General features: G+C 39.2%; 1 protein-coding gene across 1 annotated transcript in view; it reads right to left on the bottom strand.

Annotated features, from left to right (window-relative positions):
* TNRC6B (trinucleotide repeat containing adaptor 6B) overlaps window positions 1–17,930 on the bottom strand; it is a 76,319-nt gene extending 58,389 nt beyond the window's left edge. Inside the window, exons 1-4 of the mRNA XM_015813586.2 lie at window positions 17,646–17,930; window positions 17,025–17,177; window positions 9,614–9,726; window positions 5,521–5,608 (exon numbers count right to left, since the gene is read on the bottom strand). Coding sequence (XP_015669072.2) covers window positions 5,521–5,608; window positions 9,614–9,726; window positions 17,025–17,177; window positions 17,646–17,930 — 639 coding nt within the window. The remainder of the gene's footprint in view (window positions 1–5,520; window positions 5,609–9,613; window positions 9,727–17,024; window positions 17,178–17,645) is intronic.
* Window positions 17,931–23,778: the final 5,848 nt, after the last annotated feature.

Below are 23,778 nucleotides of genomic sequence, written 5' to 3'. Positions count from 1 at the left end.
GCGATATAAATATAATCTAGTTACTGCTATTGTTAAATATGCAGGCTATATAAATCATTTAGAGCAGTGGTTCTCAACCTTTTCTTCACCATAGCCCCTCTTTAAATACCTTTTTTGTGCCATGGACCTTGGCCGCAGACCACCAAGACTTAAGATTTAAATCATAACATTTCTTCAAGCCTTCGCGGACCCCCCTGTGATGACATCATGATACCCCAGGGCTCTGCAGACCACTCGTTCTAAGTCAGAACCACAATACAGTATACCCATAGCTACTTTCTCTCTAATCCCAATATACTGTAGTATATCTTGAATCACAATCCACCTCCTAGTGTGGTACATATCTTACCACAAGCCAATTGATCACTTAAGCTAAACACTATTTTTCAACGTTTAACTGATAAACCAGAAACATTATAATTCTAACTCCGTTACTGTAGATTTTTAAATTAATACAAAGTGTTGTAAATGTTTCACTGCAATAAGCCACCATTTGCAGACACTATTAATCCTTGCTTTTCTCCCAAACCATAATAAAAAAACTGTCAGTTCAGATGTCTGCTCCTTCATTCATTTCTGAATTACCACAACTTGCCATGACATCCCAAATGAAAAATTATAATTATAATTAACCTCAAAATTGTGATATGTAGTATGTTTATCAATCATGGTTGAAGATCAGTAGTAACTATAATTTACTTAATTTAAATAGTACAATAAAGTAAATTGGAAAAAAGTTTAAAAGCTGTCAGCCTGACTCAATCCATTGCAGGTTGAAGGCCTCTTCATTTAGATTGTAGACTATATTTTACCAGTGTGGTTGATAACTTTCTTTTCAACTTTCCTGTCTAGGCGTAAGAGAGTAATTGACTCCAAGCCCTGAATCCAATTTTGTGCCTAAAGAACCAGAACCTGGGCCTTGCAACTTTTAACCCACACCTTAACCACTATGCCACACCGGTTCTCCAATATATAGGTATGAGTGTACATGCATATACATATGCTATCTCATATGATCAAGCCACTTTTTGCCTCCCATATGAATTACAAAAATAGTTAGATTCATATGTGCCATATCTTTTATTAAATTTTAATTGTTATGATTCTAAACCAAACAAACGTTAAATAAAGCTGAATGCAATATAAAATTGGGATATGTATTCTGATTTGAATTCTACCATTTGCTATTCCAAATGCTTACTTTAGAATAAAATATTAAATATTAAATTTCCTTAGTGTAAGTTGCAAGAGTTGATTATATATTTTAAAAATCAAGACAATGAAGTGGGCTCCTTACCCTCAAACAACACGTCATGTTTTCATCTCAAAATAATGTACTGATTTGTTCCTAATTCTTGACAATGCTGGGTATTTACATAGCAACAAAGTCATAATGTGACCACTGTTTGAATCAGCTTAGCCAAATCCCCAGAATAAGGTACCTACAACAAACACTTTCCTTTTTGCCGCCATTCAGTTCAACTAATGGATACAAATCATATAGTTAATAATTTGTTTAACTTTTATTTAGTTAAAGGAGATATGAAAAGCTTGTTAGTATCAGTTGTTAAGAGGCCAAACAGAGATCAGGAAAACTAGTATCACACTCTTCCACTTTGCCTTAAGATTAAATATTAAACTCAGCAGCAGCATTTGAAGTACCTGAGACAGTATGGTATAGGATTTCCTGCTTGAGCAGAGGGTGGGATTAGAAGACCTCCACAATGTCTTTCAATTCTTTTATTCTCTTATTCATATTGTCTTTTACTTCATAAAACAAGTGTCTTTTATTGTCACAAAATAAGTGTATTGTACTGGACAAATCTATAGGCCTGGACAAATCTATATTTAAACTTTTTAAGCTAGAGGTCTTTCCTGGGTGAATATAGACCTCTACTCTCAACTCAATGCTATCTCACAAAGGTGTTGTGGGGTTAATTGAAGGAAGATTATCATATAAATTTTTTGAGCTCTTGAAGAAATGTGGAATATTCAAGGTTGAATGAAGTCATAACTACACCCTCATAAATTTAAATAGGAATATTTTAATAAATTGAATGGAAAATAGTTTTGAAATTACCTCTCGTTATTAGTATTTACTTCTCCAAATACATCAACACTATTTACTGCACACTACTAGCAATAATGGACAAACTTCTGAATGCCATCCCAAAGAACTTCATACGCAGTCTCTTTCACCAGCTGACAGTCTTTTCAGCTCCTCATTTGAATTAAATAGATACCCATGAAAGGTAGAAATACACTTGTGCACAATTATTAGGCAAGTGAGTATTTTGACCATATCATCATTTTCATGCATATTTTCCACTTCCAAGCTGTATAAACCTGAATGCTTAGTGCAGACATGTCAAACTCACGACGTCGTACAACATATTGGAGCTTTTTCACCATTGCCGGCAATGGGGTGGGCGCGGCTCCGGTATGATGAAACCGGCCCGCGGGCCGGCAGTTTGACACCCCTGGCTTAGTGGATATAAGCATATCAGGTGATGTGTATTTATGTAAAGAGGGAGGATGTGGCCTAAGATCAACACCCTATATCAAGGTGTGCATAATTATTAGGCAGCTTCTTTTCCTCAGGCAAAATGGGTCAAAAAAGAGATTTAACTGACTCTGAAAACTCAAAAATTATAAAAAGTCTTTCAGAGGGATGCAGCACTCTTGAAATTGCTAAGATATTGGGGCATGATCACAGAACCATCAAATGTTTTGTTGCAAATAGTCAACAGGTTTGCAAGAAACGTGTTGAGAAAAAAAGACGCACATTAACTGACAAAGATTTGAGAAGAATCAAACATGAAGTTATCATGAACCCATTATCCTCCAGTGCTGTCATATTCCAGAATTGCAACAAGTCCAAGGTGCTTCTTGTGCTCAAAGACAAGGCCAAAGTAAGGAAAGCTGAAGCCCGACTACCACTGAACAAGACACATAAACTGAAACAGCAAGACTGGGCCAAGAAATATCTGAAGACAGATTTTTCAAAGGATTTATGGATTGAGATGAGATGAGAGTGATTCTTGAGGGACCAGATTGATGGGCCTGTGGCTGAATCAGTAACGGGCACAGAGCTCCACTTTATTTCAGACGCTAGTAAGGTGGAGGTGGGATACTGGTATGGGCTGGTATTATTAAAGATAAGCTAGTTGGGCCTTTTTGGGATGAAGATGGAATCAAAATCAACTGCCAGTTTTTAGAAGACACGTTCTTCAAGCAGTGGTATAGGAAAAAGTCTGCATCTTTCAAGAAGACCATGATTTTTACGCAGGACAATGCTCCATTGCATGCATCAAAGTATTCCACTGCGTGGCTAGCCACTAAAGGCCTCAAAGATGAAAGAATAATGACATGGCCCCCTTCCTCACCTGACCTAAACCCTATTGAGAACTTGTGGGCCCTTCTTAAATGGGAGATTTACTGTGAAAGAAAACAGTACACTTCTCTGAATAGTGTCTGGGAGGCTGTGGTTGCTGCTGCACAAAGCGTTGATTGTCAAAAGATCATGAAACTGACAGATTCCATGAGTGGAAGGCTTATGACTGTTATTGAAAAGAAGGGTGGCTATATTGGTCACTGATTTTTTTTGAAATATCAGAAATGTTTATTTGAACATTTTGAGTTGTTTGTTTATTATTCTCACTTTAACAGATGCAAATAAACAAGTGAGATAGGTAAATTTTCATTTTTCATTTAGTTGCATAAATAATTCTGCACACTAATAGTTGCCCAATAATTCTGCATACATATTCTCTGAAGAAAGCCAAAACTTCACTTTTACTTTCTTAAATATTTAGGTTTGAGGTTCATTAACATTTTGGATTGACCGAGAGCATTGTAGTTGTTCAAGAAAATTAATCCTCCAAAATACTCACTTGCCTAATAATTGTGCACAGTGTAATGTAATATCAAGTGTGAACTATATGGTGGATGGGGTAAGGTGATGAGATCCAAGTTCACAGTAACCTCTTGGATGGCTTATTAGGTATAAAGTTTAGTATCATGTTGCAGCAAAAAGTTTTGATAATTACAATGTAGGTAAATACAACGCAATCAACTATATTAGTTTTACTTAATTTTTAATTAATAGAATCTGAAATAACATTTATTTTATCTCTATAGCATTATTTTTATCCCATCTATCTCACAAGCTACAGCTTATTAAATATGTCCGTTATTCTAAATCAGGTTGTGTGCTCCTCTTTTAGACATGACTTTCTGGCTTATAAAATCTCAGAAAAACAGCAAATGAAAAACTCTACATCTTCTTATGATAGTAATATATGTGATATTGCCAGAACTTTTTCTTGAAATTACCAGCAATTGATTAGGGAAAAAGTTACGATTCATATTCTGGCAAAGTTGCCATCTTTGATCGGTTAAAAATTATCTTGGTCCCTGTATATCTTTGTATCTAAAGATAAATGGTAGATGTCTACAAATACTGAATAATTTGAACTTTATATTTTATAGCTCTCAGAAATTGGTGATAGGATTTGTTTTTAAGTCCAGCTAATTGTCTAAATACTAGCAATTATTTTCAAATATACATAATTAGGCTGGGAAAAAAAAATCACTAACACATTCCTAAAAGGCTGAGAACCAGAGAAATAGACAACCTAGAAAAGCAACAGCGTTTTTTAAATGGTGCTAATACTGATATATACAAACAATAGTCCTTTACAAATATTAGGTTAATTAAACCATAATTATTTCTTCTAAGCAAATTTTTACAGAATCTTCTTTAACAAAATATCCTAAGATGAATGTGACAGTAACTGAATTACTTCCAAGATAGAATCAATTTATCCCCCAATATATTAGGCAAGAGACTTTCTTAGCTAACTTCTAAAGGTTTTTCGATGAACGAAGAGGTGGTTCTTTTTACTAAAAACAAAGAAGCCTGCAGGAGTTTGTTTATAAAAGCAACTCTTGAATCGTTTTCAGTCTGGGGAGGCTGCAATGGTCGTAAGTGTGAAAAACGGTCATAAGTAACTTTCTAATGCTGTTGTAAATTCGAACAGTCACTAAATGAACTGCTGTAAGTCAAGGACTTCCTGCATTAGTTCAAATAGGTTTTGCTAAGAAAAGTAAGCAGAAAATATTGTTCTCTAATAACTAATATATTATTACATAACAAATAATTAAAATATATTACAAGTTACATATATAAAGGACTCCCTTCAAGACCCAAACCAATTCTCTAGATTGTTTTTGTTTAAAGTGATATCCTCACGTTTTCTACTCATCTTACCTACCAACAAGAATAGCAATTGTTTTTAGATAAACACACAAACAGAAAAATATACATAGCAAACCATCACTTGGCTGTATGCAAAATTCAAGAGGTATCTTGTGTACTCAAAGGCTTCTTATTGTGAGCACAAAACTGAATGAAGGCTGGACAAGTAGAACATGTAGAGGGCATAAAGGCAATTATTTTAAGTGAACTGCTGATTATAAAAAATGAATACTTAATGACAAAGAGCCAAATACCCTTACCTTCTGAGTAGATTCCTTCTTTTTCTTATCCTCTTTTTTTCTTTTCTTGTCTTCCATTAACTGTTCTTCCTTTTCTTGCTCCTTCTCTCTGTTAAAGTTTAAAATTAAAACTTATTCCTAAATGTGCGCTCTATTCCCAAAAAGAGACTAATATATTGTAATACTGACTGACACTACATTATGTAAATATTTTAATCAATTATAGGGTTAGCTGATCTAAAATAAAACTGTCCTATACTCTACGTATATTAGTATGTATATGTATATTAACCTTCGCAGTTTGTACTTTCTTAATTTCAAATTGATGTTTAAAATTGGCAGAAGTTCACACTGGCAACATAATTAGTACTTATTTTTGTGAGATGCTTCTCCATGAATGTATATTACAACCTTCAGGCAAATATACTCCAATAAAAAATATGGCCCCAACATGACCTTCAGTTCCACACTGTTACAAGGATTCTCCTCTTTAATATCTAAAAGGCACCACTAAAAATAAAGTGATTTATTTTTATTTATATATTGCTCCAATTTTACTATATCCTACAGTATTTTTTAAAAATGTAATAATATAAAACAACTGAATAAGCCAGTAAAGCAAAATAGCAGCAGCAGCTGGGGCAGGATGGTGGTGGTAGAGAAGCTACAAAAATGTGCCTGCCCTGAGTCTGAAATAACACAGAAAAGATAATTTTTTTTTAAAGTATGCATCTCCACAAAGAAAATTTACCTCATGTTGTCACTTAGGACTTTTCATTATGGTTCAGTTAAAGTGCTACCCACCCATCCTTGAGCTGGCAGGTATAACCTTTCCTGTCAATTCATATTCTACCTCTATTCTGGCTTATTAGCAAGTAACTTGACTTCTAATTTCAGGTGTGAAATACATGCATTCCTCCTTTCTGAATGCAACTAGACCAGCGGTTCTCAACCTATGGGTCGCAACCCCATTTGGGGTCGATCAACCATTTCACGGGGGTCGCCAAGCAAGGCCGTCCGCCATTTTTTTTCCCTTTTCCGGCGGGTGCCTTACCTCTCTTGAGCTGGGCCAGCTGGTGGTCGGCCTGCTACGTCTCTGCCGCTTGCCAGCTACACCTCGGCCGGCGCCGGGGGCGGAAGCACGCATGCACGGCGCTCCCAGGCAGGGAAAGTCCTCGACTTATGACCGGTTGGGTAGTCCTCGACTTACGACCGGTTTAGTCCTCGACTTACGACCGGTTGGGGGGGGTCACGGCATTAAAAAGGTTGAGAACCACTGAACTAGACAGTTGGAAATAGTCTGCCAATATCAGCACTGCTTTAGTGGGCCTCTTGGAAAATCAGCTCCTGACACACTTCTTTTCAAGCTAAACCCACTGTGACCCCCCCCCTGTCAGACAGCCCATAGAAGTGGGGCTGAAGAATAAAGCAGAATGTTCTCTCCCATTTTACTGGGCAACATTTCTCTCAAGGGTATGCTGATTTAGCACACACTAAACCTTCTGTTAAAAGAAGCTTAACCAGCAGATGATCTTTGGAGCTGCCCAGTAATGAAGAAAAAACTTTTCCCCTTTACTGATCTTCCACATCATGGATTACCTGTCATGTGGGTTTGAGTATGGGTTTACTGTTCTTACTCTCCCAGGAACTACAAAGTCTGCAGAGTCTGGTAGGTAGGATGCACAGTGGAAGAGCTCAGTGTGAAAACTCCCCCTCTTCTTAAAATGTAAGATGAATGCAAGACTGATCCCACTGCATACAATCACCTGATTCTATTACAAATAGCAACTCACAACAGCGTCTGCACACCTTGAAATTGATAGTGTTCTTAGATAGTGTTCCATTTTAATCCTGGAACACCCAAGGATAGGTTAAGCTACCTCCAATATAGGTTGAGATTGACATGAAGGCAATGTTATAGAGCAGGGGTCCTCAACCTTGGCAACTTTAAGACTTGTGGACTTCAACTCCCAGAATTCCTCAGCCATTGCCAAGGTTGAGGACCCGTTATAGAGGCATATCAGAAAAAAGGGTTGCTAGGGAATGTTAGATTTTCCTGATTCAAACTGATATGGACTTTGCAATATGTTGCTCAAACAGCAGATGCTTCATTAAACATTGTAGAGACTAGAGGCTGAACAGATAGCCCTTGATTTACAATCATTTGTTCAGCAGTTGTTTGAGTTATGGTGTTGCTAAATGAAGGGATTTATGATCACTCCCCAAAATTACAGCCATTGCAAACCCCCCAGTCATGTGATTGGTTGCCAAGTATTTGGATGCTTGGCAGTCCACCTGCATTTACAACTATAGGGATGCTTCAACTCCCCCCGTCCCATTTCCTCCCAACTATGCTTTTTTAGCCCCTTGCATTCAAAGATCGGTCACCTTAGTTAACCTTTGCTGTCTTCTCACTCTTGACAAGCATGCCCACACTGGTCCCTTGCGAGGCAGCTGCTGATTGCACAAGGCTTCTTTCCAAAGGTCACACATGGCAGTTTCTTTGCTGGAACTGGAGAACACGGCTTCACTTGGCCAGCAGCTGCCTTGCAAAGGGTCTTGTGCAGGCATGCCTTGTCAGCAGTGGGAGCAAGAAGATAGCAGTTAGGTGGGGCTGTAGAGTGCAGGGCATTAAAGGTGGCTGAAACTGGGCTTGGGACTTTGCACTGTGTGGCTCGGGGTTCCTGAGCTTTGCGCTGTACTGCTGGGCCTGGTTAAGGTTACTGAGGCTTTGTACTATACTGCAGCTCAGGGGCTTCTTGCAGTCTCATAACTGTGGCATGCAAAGAAGCCCGAGTCTCTATGTGGCAAGCAGCCCGAGAGCTTCATAGTTCTGGGGCTGCTTGCCACAGCACAAAGCAAGGTGCAATGTAGCCAAAAGGACAGAGAAGGAGGGGAGATAGGTGGGTGAGTGGGTGGACGTGAAGGTAGCCTCTTACCTTACTGAGGCTCGAGTCTGGGAGGGACCAAGCCTAGCATGGCTTTAATTGGGATGGGTCCTTAACTAAAGACCAGTGGAATTTGCTTATTGATGGCAGTTGGGAACGTCAAGATTACCATTGCTAAGCAATGTAGTCACATGACATCATGCTTTATCACAGGGGTAGGCAACCTTGGCTCTTTTATGACTCGCGGACTTCAACTCCCAGAATTCCTGAGCCAGCCATGCTGAGGGGAAAGGGAGAGGTTTCCAAGCTGAGCCATGCTGGCTCAGGAATTCTGGGAGTTGAAGTTCACGAGTCATAAAAGAGCCAAGGTTGACTACCCCTGCCCTAAGGCAATGCCATGTGGCAGGACCCAGGAGGCATGCCCTTTTGTTGCTGTACCTGTCTTCTGGAATGATCACTCAATCACTCACTCACTGTCACACACACACACACACACACACACACACACACACACTGATTTTGTTGGCCTTTCGAAAGGCTCTAAAATCTTAGTCATTTTCCCAGGCATTGGAGTCAAATTGATTTGAGTTTACACCTGGAGTTTACACCTTTCCCCTCAGCATGGCTGGCTCAGGAATTCTGGGAATTGAAGTCCACGAGTCATAAAAGAGCCAAAGTTGACTACCCTGCTTTATCACAACACTATTTAGCAGTGGAAATTTTGATCTCAATCGTAGTTATAACTCAAGGACTACCAGTATTTAAATTGCCTGTAAAATAATTCAGATATAAGAGCTGAAGTGCCATTACTGTTCTAATGATACAAATTCTACTTCATTTTTATAGCTTAATTTTACGGAAATGTTAGGCATTTTTAAATCTTAGGAAATCATTCTATTTTGCATGAGGCTGAACAAACTGAAATATAATCCAGATCTGTTACTGTTGTGTATTGGCAATTTAATTACCAATTAAATATTGCTTAATAACATTGATATGCTTAAACTTATGCTTAATAACATTGTTTTTGTAATGAAACAACTATGCAGTATGGGAATGCTCCTCATCCAGTCATTTCCTCAGATGCGTGGATTGCTATCTTCCAAGCATGTTTCTGCAAATAGAGGGTGCACTTTTTTCAGATCAACGAAATGATGGTCCAAAAGGAATTGAGTGACTAGCTTGTTTTCCAAGCATGATATCGTTTTTGTCAATATTGTTATTACTCCACATCAAAAATGTATAAGAGCAAATTCAATAAGAATAATTCCATAAGCAAAGTCATATTATATTCTTCCTTCTCCTGTGAAAACTTATTTTCAAGATTACTAGGACTTAGCTGATTGAAAGAAAAAACATGTATCTTAAGACAACTAAAAATATTTTTTCATGGAGCAGTGAAAAAGCACCTTTTTCATGAAAAAGGATTTTTAATTAATGTTACTTATTTTATCTTTCTCTGCTGTGCTATATTGATGTTGTCATAATTTTAAATAGAAAAAGAGAAAGAAGGAATTATATAAGAGAGCGGTATGGAATTTGAAACTCCTGAGAGACATACAGTAATATGAATACTCTATGTACAAATTTCCTATGTTTTCCAAGGATTCTGCTACATGTCTGAGCTTCAGGGAGTTACTTTTTTCTTAAAAAAAAAGTACATAAAGAAGAAAAACCCTACATGAATAGATCTAATTTGGTTTAGTAATATTGCAGTTGTTGTTTCTTAGCAGAAATCCAAAGGAGCCTCCTAATTTCCATCTTTAAGTTGTACATTTGCAATAATCAATATACAGATGGGCTGTTTTACTTATCTTTTAAACACATGTTTACAAATATCCATCTTTTCATTTTTAAGTTTATATTTAAAAACAATTTAAATAGGGCAATCTCTGTCTTATGATTACAATTGGAACTGGAACTTCTGCCCCTTAGCAATGTGGTACCTAAGCTACAAAACTGCTGTTGTTAGGTGAGGACCTCAGGTGTCTCATGTCCTACCATACTTGCCGTCGCTTCATCTCCTCCCACTTGCTTATCTTTCTCCCCATCTCTATTCTTTTGGGTGCCCTCAACTCTACATGTATCCCTGCTGCCCCCTCTGTCACCAGGCAAGATAGCAGCGGTTCCCCAGATGAAGGTGGAGGCTTCAAGGGAAGTGCTATGTGGTATGCAAATTTTACAATCCTATGCCTGTTTTCCAGCAGTGCTTGCAACACAAGCTGTGAAATACACACTGTGTCTTCCAGAAACCTGTGTCCCTCCCCTTCTCCCAGTTCTGCCCACCCCAAACAATGCCTTTCATAAAGCCAGCTGCTGTCGACTCTCCTGCCTTGGCTGTTAATGGAGGGCACCACACCTTGCCACCCCAAACAATGCCTTCACCAAGACAGCTGCTGTCGACTCTCCTGCCTTGGCTGTTAATGGAGGGCACCACACCTTGCCATCCCACTGCCTCCTTCCTGGCTGGGGCTGGCAAGCTCCCTTCAGCAGACAACTACACTGTTGCCCTCATCTTATCATCCCAAGGTTGCACACTCAGCCACTGCTTGGATCCCAGGCCATCAGCAGGAGGAAGAAGACAACAAAGGTCAGATGTGGTCAATGACAGGCAGTAATGGTACACAGCAGTGGTATGTGGTAGAGTGCATGGCAGAGATGAGGAATGATAGGCAGATAATGGGAGTTGAAGTGTGTCTCCATGTTCATGCAGGTGGGCCTGACTTTTGATCACATGGTCACAGGGGCACTGCAATTTTGGGCATGGGTCGTAAGTCTCTTTGTTCAGCATGGCTTTAACTTCAAACAAACATTAAATGTATGGTCATATGTCCAGTGGATGTTCACATTTAAATTATAATTCTTCAGTAGAATTACTAAATGTAAATGCAATTTAGAAGCATTAAAACTATTTCTCTAAAACAATTTCTCTTTAACAACAGTTATCTGCTGATAAAAGAAATAATTGGTTGTTTTTTTAAAAAAATCAAGAGTCATTGTTTTTAGTCTCTTCCATAGGTTTAACAAAGGTGACAAACTGTCCCCAAAGATCTGCTAAAAATAAAGGAAAATTTCAGACAATATTCATAGAGTCTGCTGAATCCTTGAGGAATACCGTAAGGCTTTCAGACCTGGCATGTTGTAAAGACAATATACACAAACACAACTTGTAGAGAAATTACTTAAAATGAAGAAGGTTCCACTTTGATGAAGCCAGAGCACTCTGATGTTGGAATATCCAAAATTTACAAAGCTTGCTGCAACTAGCGAAACAGAAATGCATTAAGCAACATTTGTCACCTAATTGCTATATACTGATCTTTCCCATAGGGCAGGGGTCCCCAACCTGTGGGCCGCGGCCCGGTACCAGTCCGTGGCCTCTTGGCCACTGGGCCGCGGGAATGGCTAGCAAGTGCGCACACATGTGCATGCACTCTCCCGACTCCTGCTAGTGCCGTCGCGTGGGTGCTAGTGGCCCCATTTGCACATGCATGGGGCCGCTAGCACTGCTGTGTGTCACATGGGCGCTTGTGCCCCGCTTTCGCAGGCACCAGCACCGCCATGGGTGTGTGCAGCCCACTTGCGCATGTGCGTGGGCCACCACTGTGCACGCACTTGTTTTGTACATACATTTCCCTGCTCCTCCCTTTTCCAATGGGCCACCAACCCAGAAAGGTTGTGGAGCTCTGTCATAGGAATTTTAAAATCTACCATCACAGATTTTTCCTTTTTTAATAGTAAATTTATTTAAAATTACAATTATAGTAAAAACTAATACAAACTAAAAAAAGAAAAGAAAAAAGATGCAGAAAAGAAAATATTCTCTTTTTATCTATAAACAAATTCAAAAAGCCGTCATTTCAGTTGATATCAATAACAAGTCCATTAAGGATTACCAGAGATAACAACAAATCTCTTTTAACTTTTATAAAATAAACCAACTTTATTGAATAATCTTTATCTTCACTGTCTTCTGATAATGTCCTAGAATTTGATTTTTCATTTTTCTTTGTCCCATCTCACAAAATTCTTCAAAGCTTTAACAAGCCTCTTTTGTAAATCTAATATAGAAAAATTATCCAGATCATTCTCTTGGCTTATTTGCATATCCATTTTAATTATTAGGACATCTGTCAGGTTTGGGGTTTTTTTTGGTATATACAATGCAGCATATTTTTCCCATGTCATTTTTGTAGCCTGTCTTTTTAAATCCACTTTCAAATCACTGTCAATCTTGTCAGATGGAATTGTTCTATCTATAGAGGTAGGCACTCTTAAAATTAATTTCTTAATCCATTGTTCAAAAATATCCTTCAATTATGTACAATGTTAAAATATTAAATGTAAGAATATTTTGCTTCATTCCATACTTGTAATCTAGCTTTTCATTCTGCAGGGGTCAGTGGCTCCATGAATTCAATTTTCCAATCCATCCTTGTAAGTCTCCATCATAGATCTTTCCAAACATAGCAAGCTGAATAGAAATGTATTTCAGCTCCCACCCAAGTTCCTCACAATAATTCACACAGTGAATTTCACTTATTCTCAGTTCAGAATAAGAAGTCAATGAAGACTCATCATTTCTCTGAATCAGTTAATATTTTTGTATTTTTAAATTAGTTACAGCTATACTTTTACCAAATAACCTTTTATGTCTTTACAAATTGTAAAAATTATTTGAGCTAATGAACTAAAGCAAAACATTCTCAGTGCACTATACCAAATGTGGCATGTGTTTATGTATTTGTAAATTTCACACTATAAACACTGTTGAATCTTGGTAATTATTCTGAAGATAGAAACAAGGAACTTGTAAAAATACAGCTGCAGAAATAAAGAGGCACTATCTAATTTCTCACTAATGTGATATGGTAGTTTATAGAGATTGAACAGTAGTCTGAATCCCTGGAAAATTGTAATTTTATTCAGAATAAATACGGTAATAAGCATTAAAGATACTTAATATTTCAAGAGTTAACATAAGATATAGGGCTTACACTAAACTTATTGTATTTTAATAAACTAACGATTCAGTTTGCTTAACCATAGCCTATTAAATCCACCCTCTTGGATAATTAATAGCAACCCAACCAAAACTGTGTACCCACATTGTTTGTAAATTCAGCTCATATCTTTATTTATTTTTTTTTACTTTTGCATATCTGGGCAAAAAATTGTTATTTCACTGGTTTTTCACTCTCTATTACAACAAAGATTTATATGTATTTGTTATCAATAATATTTCATTTACTAGTTAGAAACAGAACTGCAAAAACCCCCGCAGAAAAAGACTTGAAAAGAGAAATGGAAACAATAAAACACAAACTAAATCTGTTGTGATATACAATTTAGTAGATGAAAAAGGCGGTCTATAATTTAAAAATGAAGAAATAAAAAAGATAATTAAGAAATATTACAAGAAACTGTATGATATAGAAGAAACTCCAAGAGAGAAAATGATGCAATATCTAGAAGAAAATAATCTTCCAAAAATTCCAGAAACATTTAAGACTATGTTAGAGGAAAAAATCACAATGATGGAAATAACAGAAGCCATAAGAAGGCAAAAAAATGAGAAAACACCAGGACAGATGGACTACTGGCTGAGTTATATAAAACCCTACAAGATATACTAAGTGAACCGTTGAAAGACGTTTGTAATGAACTTTTGCTGGAGGCTAAACTCCCAACCACATGGATGGAAGCAAATATTACTTTAATACCAAAAGAAGATTCAGATTTGACACAGATAAAAAATTATAGACCGATATCGTTACTGAATGTGGATTATAAAATTTTTACTTCAATAATGGCAGAGAGACTGAAAAAATACCTAACTGAATTTATACATCCAGGCCAGAATGTTTTTTTTTTTTTTTTTTTTACCAAAGAGACAAATTAAAAACAACTTCAAAGTGATAATGGACATATTAGAATATTATGGACTACATCCAGGGAAACAATTGGCACTAATATTCCTAGATGCCCAAAAGGCATTTGATAATGTTTCCTGGCAATTTATGACACAGCAATTACAAATAATGGACTTGGACAGAACTTTATAAATATAATAAAAACAAGATACAATAAACAAACAGCGAAAGTGATTGTGAATGGAGATTATACTGAGAACTTTGAGATAAGAAAAGGTACAAGGCAAGGATGTCCACTGTCTCCATTGTTATTCATTTTCACTCTGGAAGTTTTAAATAGAAATATTAGACAAGATACAAAAATAAAAGAATTGGAAATAAAAGGCGAAACATATAAATTACAAGCATTTGCTGATGATTTGGTATTTATCTTAGAAGAACCTTCATAAATTCATAAATTACTGGGAAAGGTAGAACAATATGGAGAAATGGCAGGACTGAAAATAAACAGAAAAAAAACAAAAGTAATACTAAAAACTTACAGATAAAAAAAATGTCAGAAAAAACAGAATTACAGATAGTTAAAAAGGTTAAATATTTGGGTATACATTTAACAGCAAGATGTTCAACGATAAAAGAAGATAATTACATACAATTATTGAATCAAATAAAACTGGATTTGGAAAAATGGAAAAATTTGCAATTGTCAATACTAGGAAGAATTGCTACAGTGAAAATGAATGTATTGCCGAAAATCGTATTTCTATTTCAAACAATACTCATAAAACTTGAGAATTTTTTTTTAAAGATTTAAATTCACTAATTTTGAAATTTGTTTGGCAAGGAAAGAAAGCTAGAATTAAGATGAAAATGTTACAAGATACCAAGGAAAGTGGAGGATTTGATTTACCGGAGTGGGTTTTGTACTATCAGGCATCTGTGTTAACATGGTTAAAAGAATGGATAACTCTTAGAAATAAAAGGTTGTTATATCTGGAGGGGCATGATTTACAATTGGAGTGGCACGCCTTTTTATGGTATGGGAAAAATAAAATTCATAAATATTTCCAAAACCATTATATAAGAAATGCATTATTAATAACATGGGGAAAAAAAAATAAAAAGTAACATATACTTGAAAATTCCAGGGTGGTTGTCAACTATGGAAGCATTTGTACACCCAAATTTGGTGGACTTTGAAAAAAATCTGGACATATAGAGATATTCTAAATTCTGAAGGGAATTTAAAATCTAAACAAGAAATGGAAAACCAGGGCATCAACTTGTCATGGTGGGCACATTTACAAATGCAAACTAAATATGAGAAAGATGTTAAACTGTATGGATTTTATAAAAAACAAACGGCATTTGATAAGACTTTGTTAACTTCAGATGAGAAATTAATTAAGAAAATGTATAACTTTTTATTAACTTTGGAAATGAAAGCGAACAAGTTAAAGAAACAATGATAAGATGGGCGAAAAACTTTGAATATAATATAGAATTAGAAAAATGGGAAAATTTATGGGAAAGAAATTATAAACTGACAATGTCAACTTCTTATAAAGAAAATTTATGTAAAATGTTTTATAGATGGCACTTGCCACTAGCAAGATTAGCAAAAATGTTTTAAAATATGTCAGATAGATGTTGGAAATGTAAACATAAGTCAGGCACTTACTTTGGTAAAGAGTTATTGGGAAAAAATATTGAAAAGCTTGCAATATAAGATTGAAGCTGGAAGGTGTTAACGACATCTAGTGGCGAACTACGGCACTACAATTTATTATACTTAAAGGAAATTTGACCTGAAGCCCAGACTCAGATAAGACTTTTGCTGTCCTTGGAAACTTTCACTTTTCAAGACTGCAGCTGAAGAAGAAAAAAAAAACCTCTTGGGCTGCTTATCTGTGTGGCAGAGAAGATAAACTATTTTGAAATTGGCCTGCTTGGATTATATACTGACTTTTAGAGCTGTGTCTTGGAACTATTCCCCCCTAGAAGAAACAGGCATGACTGATTGAGATGATGGAACACTTTGGATTATAAACTTTTGATTGATGAATAACTTTTAATTGTTTCTTTTCTCACTGGACAGAAAGGATATGTTTTTCATTGGACAGAAAAACCTGGACTTTGCTTATATTTGTTCAGGGGAGGCCTGAGGATGGACTGATAGGCTGGCTGGATAATTTGGAGTTCAAATGACAATTGACTGAAGCTTTTTAAATCTCCAAATAGATTGGACTATAAAGATTACATACAAAAACAAAATGGATGTTCCACACCATCTCTAACCTTTTTCTCCAAAACCCACAGCTTCACATACTAACAAGAAAATGTTGATGAATCTCAGAAAGAAATTCTTTCTATGATGAAATCAATACAAGAGATAACTGTCTTAGCTTATGATGAGACTAAAAAGAACGCAAAGGAGATAAAAGAATAACTTTCTAATCTAAACTTACAAATTCAGAAAATGACTACAAAGAAGGAACTAGCAACCCAGAAAATAGAAGGAAAATCAAGTGGCAGCTCTTACCGCCCACGCCGACGCCTGATGGGTCCTGCAGAAGGCCATTTCCCATCTCCTGTCCTCAGCCTTTAGCACCTCTGCCATATCCCCCGAAACTGTGGACGGGGACAAGAGAGGGCCAAAGGGCTCATCCACCATTGGTACCTCAAGGTCCTTAGCCAAGTCTGGCGCTGCGCTGAACAGTTTCCTGCCCGTTCCCCCCTGGGGGGGGAAGGTGCCAGTTGATACCAATTGCTTCCGGACCGAGTTATGGAAGAGTGTCGGGTAGGGAACGTGGTGTTGAGTTACAACGGGCTCGAAGAACACCGGGTTCGAGTCTAAGCTGTGCGGTGGATCTGGCTGAGGGGTCTGGTCCGGTCCTATGTTGGCCGTCGTACTGGCCTTGCAAAGGAGTGGCAAGAAGAGGGCCAGATTGAATAGTCCTCCAAATGGTGGAGGGTCTGGAGGGGGGGTCTTCCTCCTCCCATCATGACATGTCCGGATGGTCATCCCCCAAAGGAGATGAAGCCCTGCTGTGGGAGTGTTGGGGCGGTGAGGTAGGGCCCTGATACTTGTGTGCGCCCAACTGGAATAATGTAGGGGGCATGGAGGTTAGACTCTGGTCTAGGCAAGCTGTATGACCTGGCAGCAAGTGCCCGGTCCAATACCCGAGAAATCAAAGATTCAATGTGGTCCTCAGACGGTGAGCCCTCGGACTCGGCCGTCCTGAGTCCAGCCGCTGTCGGAGTAAAAGTGGCCTCTGGGGCCGAATGTGGGGCCCGTGATGACAATGATGGTTGAGGAGCCGTTTGGGCTTGGTCCACCCCGAGAGAGAAGGTTTGCGGTGGGACTCCCCTCCGGAAACCATACCCCTTGGGAAGAAGACGAGGGCCCCAAAGGGAAATCAAAATCCGTGTCCTCTATCTGTTCCGTCTTTGCCCTGGCCTGCTTCTGCGCCTTGGAGAATTCCTTCTCCAACGCCTGATGCCTTCTGTTAGCCTGTTTCTTCGCCACCTTGGAAGGCTTCTTTCCAGAGATGGTTTTGGCCTTGGCTTTGATCCTGCCTGCCGCCTCCTGATTGGAGGATTTCTGCCTCTTATGGCTAGTAGGTGGGGAGGCGGTGTTCTTGGGTTGAGACAACGTGGGGTCCTCCATCCTGGGTGAGCTATCTCAGTGGTACTGAGAGGAAACTCTGGCAGGGGATCAGGTGGCGGGATATGCTGAGCAGATGGAGCAGGGGTTGCCAAGGCAATAGTTTGTTTTGCCCTGCTCCTCTGGCCACCCGACTGGTGAGGGAGGGACTGTTGTCCCCTTTTGTTTGGGTCCGGTTGTGTCTACGGCCATGGCAAATCTGCTTGCATGTAGAACTCCTGATAATGGCGAGGTGACAGGACGCTTGTCTGGCGGGTTGTATCGAAACCCGTTAAGAGGGTGGCCAGATTAATAGTTCGGGGGAGTGAGAACCAGTGGTGCAGCTCAGCGGCTAAGACACCTCACGAGTACAGCAGGGTAGGCCGGACTGTGTGGTCCTAGAAGCCTAGGTCCCTAACAGTTGTGACGGTGGGCCAAGAAGGAAGGCCGCCTGGGGAAGAGAGAACGGACACCAAAAAGACGCGAAACCCAAGATGAAGAGTGAGGGGGGAGCCTTAGGACTCCCTCCCCTCACTGGGACTTGCTCGTCTGCTGTGGCTCGTTCCGGCGGTACAATAATGATCGGCAGTCTCCGCTGTAAAGAAAGGTGCCGGCTGAGGGCTCCGCTAACCGTCGGCTCGATCCTAACCGCAATTGCTCGAATGAGGCCTCCACAGCTGATTGCTCAGCTGTTGCGGCCTGACCGGGCAACCAAGATGGCAATCGGGACCCACGTGGTCTCAAACAAAGACCAAAGATGGTGATCGGGACCCACGCGGTCCCCAAAATGGCGACAACTGTCCCAAAGAAAGACCAAAAAATGGCGATCGGGACCCATGCGGTCCCCAAAATGGCGACCACTGTGTCCTGCAAGGAAACGGGGCCGGCTGCTCGGATCTGCGAGATAAAGCTCTGTTGAGGCCTCCACGCTCACTCGAAGTCTCCGCAGTTGAAGTTCAAACCCCCCCACCCCCGGGAGGCCGGCGCGGTTCCACAGTATCTGCTGCCGAAAACAGCTTGCCCAATAAAAATTGGCTAAAAGAGGCTGATTGAAGCCTCCGTGGCCGGAATGCAACCCCCCCAGGGGCTTGGGGTGTTTTCAAACACGGGGAGGCTAGATGGGGGCAGAAGAAATTTTTTCCTATCAGGGGCCCAGGGGAAAGTTTTTCTACTCTCCAACGGTCATTTAGGGCAGCGCTGATCTCAGCGCTGGCAAAAATGATCGTGGATTGTAAAGAGAATCCACCAAAAAATTAGATCTGTACTATCTGCTGGGAGCCAAATCTGTCACGTCCTGTAGGGCTGGAAACCAGTCAAGACTGGGGGTGTCCTAGCCAGGACAGGCATGGCAAATTTGGCTGACCTGGTCTGAATGGGCAGGAAGACAGAGCTAACCCATTGGTGGATTCTCCATCTCCTTTGCTGGAGAACAGAGCAGTTCAAGGTATAGATATGGGATAACCCAAAGAAATACACAAGAATGCAACTTGGTTAAAGGAGATTGATAAGAAGAAAAAAGAAGCTGAAATGAAAGAACTTGCAGTAGCAGCAGAAATGGTGGAGAAAAGAACAAGGAAGATCAAGAACTGGTCAGCACTAGGTGAAGATGAACTGCATGTTTTTTGGCTGAAACATCTGACTGGTCTACCACCCACTCGTTGCCAAGCAGTTTAACAGCATACTGCAAGGAAATGAAATTGAAGAGTGGCTAACATTTGGCAAAACCTACTTGATAATGAAAGATCCAGAAAAAGGGGCATCACCAGGCAACTACAGACCATTACCTGCTTACCAACAACTTTTAAATTGCTAACTGGTACAGTAGCTGATGTAGTCCAAAAGTGCCTGGTTGAAAAGAAGCTTTTTCCACTTGAGGGGAAACAGCCCAAACAGTAGAAGAACAAATGATCAACTTCTAACTGAGAAGATGATTCTAAAAAAATGCAAGGGAAGAAAGAGTAACTTGAATACAGTGTGGACTGATTACAAGAAGGCATTCAACTCCCTGCCATATGAATGGATAATCAAGTGCTTGGAGCTAACAGGAGTCAGTAAAAACATCAGAAGCTTTGTGCAAATATTGATGGCACAAAGGAAGACACAGTTGCTGGTCAGTGGGGATAGATTGGGAGAGATTAATATCAAGACAGGAATCTTTCAAGGAGACTCACTATCACCACTACTATTTGTCATTGCACTGATTCCCCTATCAACAATACTGAATAACTAGTCCATGGCTATCAAACATCAAAAACATCAGCCACCTCTTTTACATGGATGATTTGAAATGGTACAGAAAAATAACATCTGAAATAGAATCACTGCTCAACACTGTCCCTATATATAGCCAAGATATTACGATGAGTATACAGTATATGGGAGGCCAAAGAGGCAGAGGCCACTAAAATGAATAAAGATAGCACAAATTTGTAGAGATTTAGGGAAATGAAAGCTCAGAATGTGCTTAGTTTGGAAAGCAGAAGAATGCTAAAAAGAACAAAATTATTTTTCAGTATGTTTAAAATAAAGGAGAAAAACCCCAGTATACCAGCTGCACAGCAAATGAGTTACAATTAAAGGCAGCTCCTAGTTTGATAGTCTTTTCTAAGAAGAGGATGTATATACCCCAGGAAAAGTTGAAGGCTAAGATTTCAGTTCAAATTTCATAGTATCTGGTCCTCAATAGGGACAACTCCTTAGTTGTCTGGATAGGACAAGCGGAAACTATTGGGGAAAGCTAGTTGCTTATACATCCAGGCCCTATGTCAGTGATGGCGAACCTATGGCACGCGTGCCAGTGGCGGCACACAGAGCCCTCTCTGTGGGCATGCCTGCCGCCGCTGCCAGCAGCTTGCGCAGGTCCATTAGGCCACTGCCGGCGCCTGGAGCGGCAGCCCCACCTAGCTCAAAGGAAGCGAAGCAGCCAACTAGCAAGCTCAAATAGAGGTGGTAGAGCACGCCCCCACGTGCTCGCTGGCCTCTGTGTGCGGGGGCCGATGATGTCAGGCAGCAGCCCCCCCTGCCTTGCCTTGCCCCGTAGCAATGGCACCCCCACCTACCTCCTGCCTCACCCTGCAGGACGAGCCTCCTGCCCACCACCCCACCCACCAGAGACCCCCTGGATCTCCCCCAATCCTGCCCAGCCCCCACAGGCATCCTCCCACGAGCAACATCAAGGTGGCCATGCCCACCCAGTCTGCCGTGATCACCGCAGCCACACCCATCCAGTGGACCATGTCCCCCCGCCCCCCGTGAGGGCACCACAATGCTGATGCGGCCCTGGCACTTTGCAATAAATAATTGGGTTTTGGGTTTCGGTTTGGGCACTCAGTCTCTAAAAGGTTCGCCATCTCTGCCCTATGTAATATAGAGCTTTATAGGTAGTGCCCAAGCAGCTCTCTTTATTAGCCAAGTCAGGCAGAGGTCCAGTGCACAAATGGTAGAGCTGAGAAGGCTTGAAACATAAACCAAGGTTTTCACTGATATTGACTGCCTTAAATCTGGCATATTTCCTGATTAAACCTCATATAAAAATTTGCACCTGAAAAACAAGCTATTATATTTAATTAGTGGCAAAAGGATTTGCATAGGGATAACAAAATCAATTATTAAAATTGACAATGAATATAAATGGACATAAATGAAGAAATGTTGCTTCTCCAATAAAGTTTACTGTATTAAGTTATTCTGTGCATGTTATATGGACGTTTACTGATAATTCAGAAACATAAGGAGAAAACTTTTAAATAGTTTTCTGTTTAATGATAAAGGTTAAATAAGTTTCCCATGTATCTTGCTAACTTTGGTTTATTTTCCTTTGGATCAGAGGTTCCCAACTGGGGGTGCGAGATGATATTCCAGGGGGTGTGAAAACTTGGGTTTAGAAATTTCAAAATTATAGTGTATATGCATAATCCGTTGCTATTATTTTGAACTTTTGTAAGGGGTGCAAGAATATATCAGAAGCATTCTAAGGGTGCGAGGTATGGAAAAGATTGGGAACCGCTGCTTTAGATGAATCAAAGTGAAATTAGTATTAACTATTTCCCAGCCTTTAATATTAATATTTTTTCATCCTCAGACAACTGACATTCAATAATACTAATAAATAATAATGGAAAGTTTTAAATGCACCAGGAAACAAAAGTAAGAACTGAAAAATCACTGCAGCCACTAGGCATCACTATAGTCCTTGCGTCCCTGAAACTCCACAAAGAATCCTGTGTACACTAGAAAAATACTCAACTTTTATACTTGTTTAGCAGCTACCTTGTTTAGAGATCATCAAAAATCATTTCTGATAATGTGTGCATTTACAACCAAATTTTCTGTGCTGACTACATTGGCTGGCATGAAACCAGCATTGTCATAGTCATACAAGAGAACTGTATCCAAGAGCTTGGCAACCAGTGACCTTCAAGGCTTCTTTCTCTTAGTCACATGTTCACTTAATGATTTAGAGAGCAAATTGCAGTCAGTAAACAAGGAGGATAAATTCCACAAAATCAAAGATCCCACGTTCAACATAGAGTCAAAACCACAAGTACCTAACATCCATCACTCCATCAAATTAAACCATATATTGACTGGGAAAATACAGAAATAGCAGAAGAGTCAGAGAATTCCTTGAAGCAAAGCACTCAATTAAAGAAACCATTAACAGACTGAGTCAAGCTCCTGATCCAAACCATACATAACGCAGAGGAACAATCAGAATAGAGCAAACTCCATTCCCACCTGAGAATCAATTGATATTTCTCAAGATGCATCCAATCACCAACCAACCATACAGTCACAATGAGTTGGGTAGCCTATAAAGTCTCTTAATTAAATCGATCAATCAATTTGTACAGAATTCTAATTCCATATACTCAACCTCAGCAGCGTTGTATGAACTTCAATTCTTAGAATTCCCCAGCCAGCATACTGGCTGAAGAATTCTGGAAATTGAAGTTCATACATCTTAACGCTAAGGTTGAGTAACACTGCATAGATTTTATTTATATGGTGAATGGTATGCTATTTTACCAGATTCATAGAAACAGGAGATATGGGACATATATTCTAAATATGATTTTATAATACAAACCATTAAATTTTCCAGAATTTTAAAGCTTTGTTGCCTTAGCAAACTGTACATTGCTTCTTATGTTGCATATCTTGATAGTATGAGCATTATCAAATTATTGCATGCATTTTGTTGACATTTAAAATTGTACATATGTACTTTTAGTTGCGGGGATTCCACAGTATTAGGGAGATCACATGTTAAAGTACAGTTCATGCTTTTTGCAAATATTTTGCCTTTATTCCAACAAGGTTTTCTCAGCACAATGGTTCAAAATAGGCATTTTGATACATTAACTATAGCTGGGGTAGATTAATTGCACTTTTAAAATTGCATTAATTTGTATTTAAAATTACCTGATTTCAGAAGGAAATTTCAGGTCAGTACAAGCATATTAAAATATATGTATTAGCTTGGATCTCAACTACAGTATTTTTATTGATAATTTTTACAAGGCATTGCAAAAGGTTTAGTTCCATAATTGATCATGACACCAATTCAATGTTCAAATCTGTTTAAAGAAAATTCCACAGCATGAAAGGTATTCCTAAAGAAGTATGCTATAGATTCTAATGACAGACAAAACAAAAACAAAAAACTGCTACCCATGGAAATCTTTTAAAGAAAATTATACTCTCATAAAGATAGGTAACCTGGTCTAGTCATTTAGGGATTAAACATCCAGTATTTTGAATGGGACCCAGAACTGCACTACTAACCCATGCAGTTGATACAAAATCAGCTAAAATGATTGACCATCTAGATCAGGGGTGTCAAACTGCCGGTCCACGGGCCAGACATGTC

This window comes from Protobothrops mucrosquamatus, unplaced genomic scaffold (genome assembly GCF_001527695.2).
Source record: "Protobothrops mucrosquamatus isolate PMUCROS unplaced genomic scaffold, P.Mucros_1.0 scaffold173, whole genome shotgun sequence".
In the NCBI taxonomy this organism is placed as follows: Eukaryota; Metazoa; Chordata; class Lepidosauria; order Squamata; family Viperidae; genus Protobothrops; species Protobothrops mucrosquamatus.
Note: the sequence above shows the minus strand (reverse complement) of the source record. Positions and strands in the feature narration are given on the sequence as shown.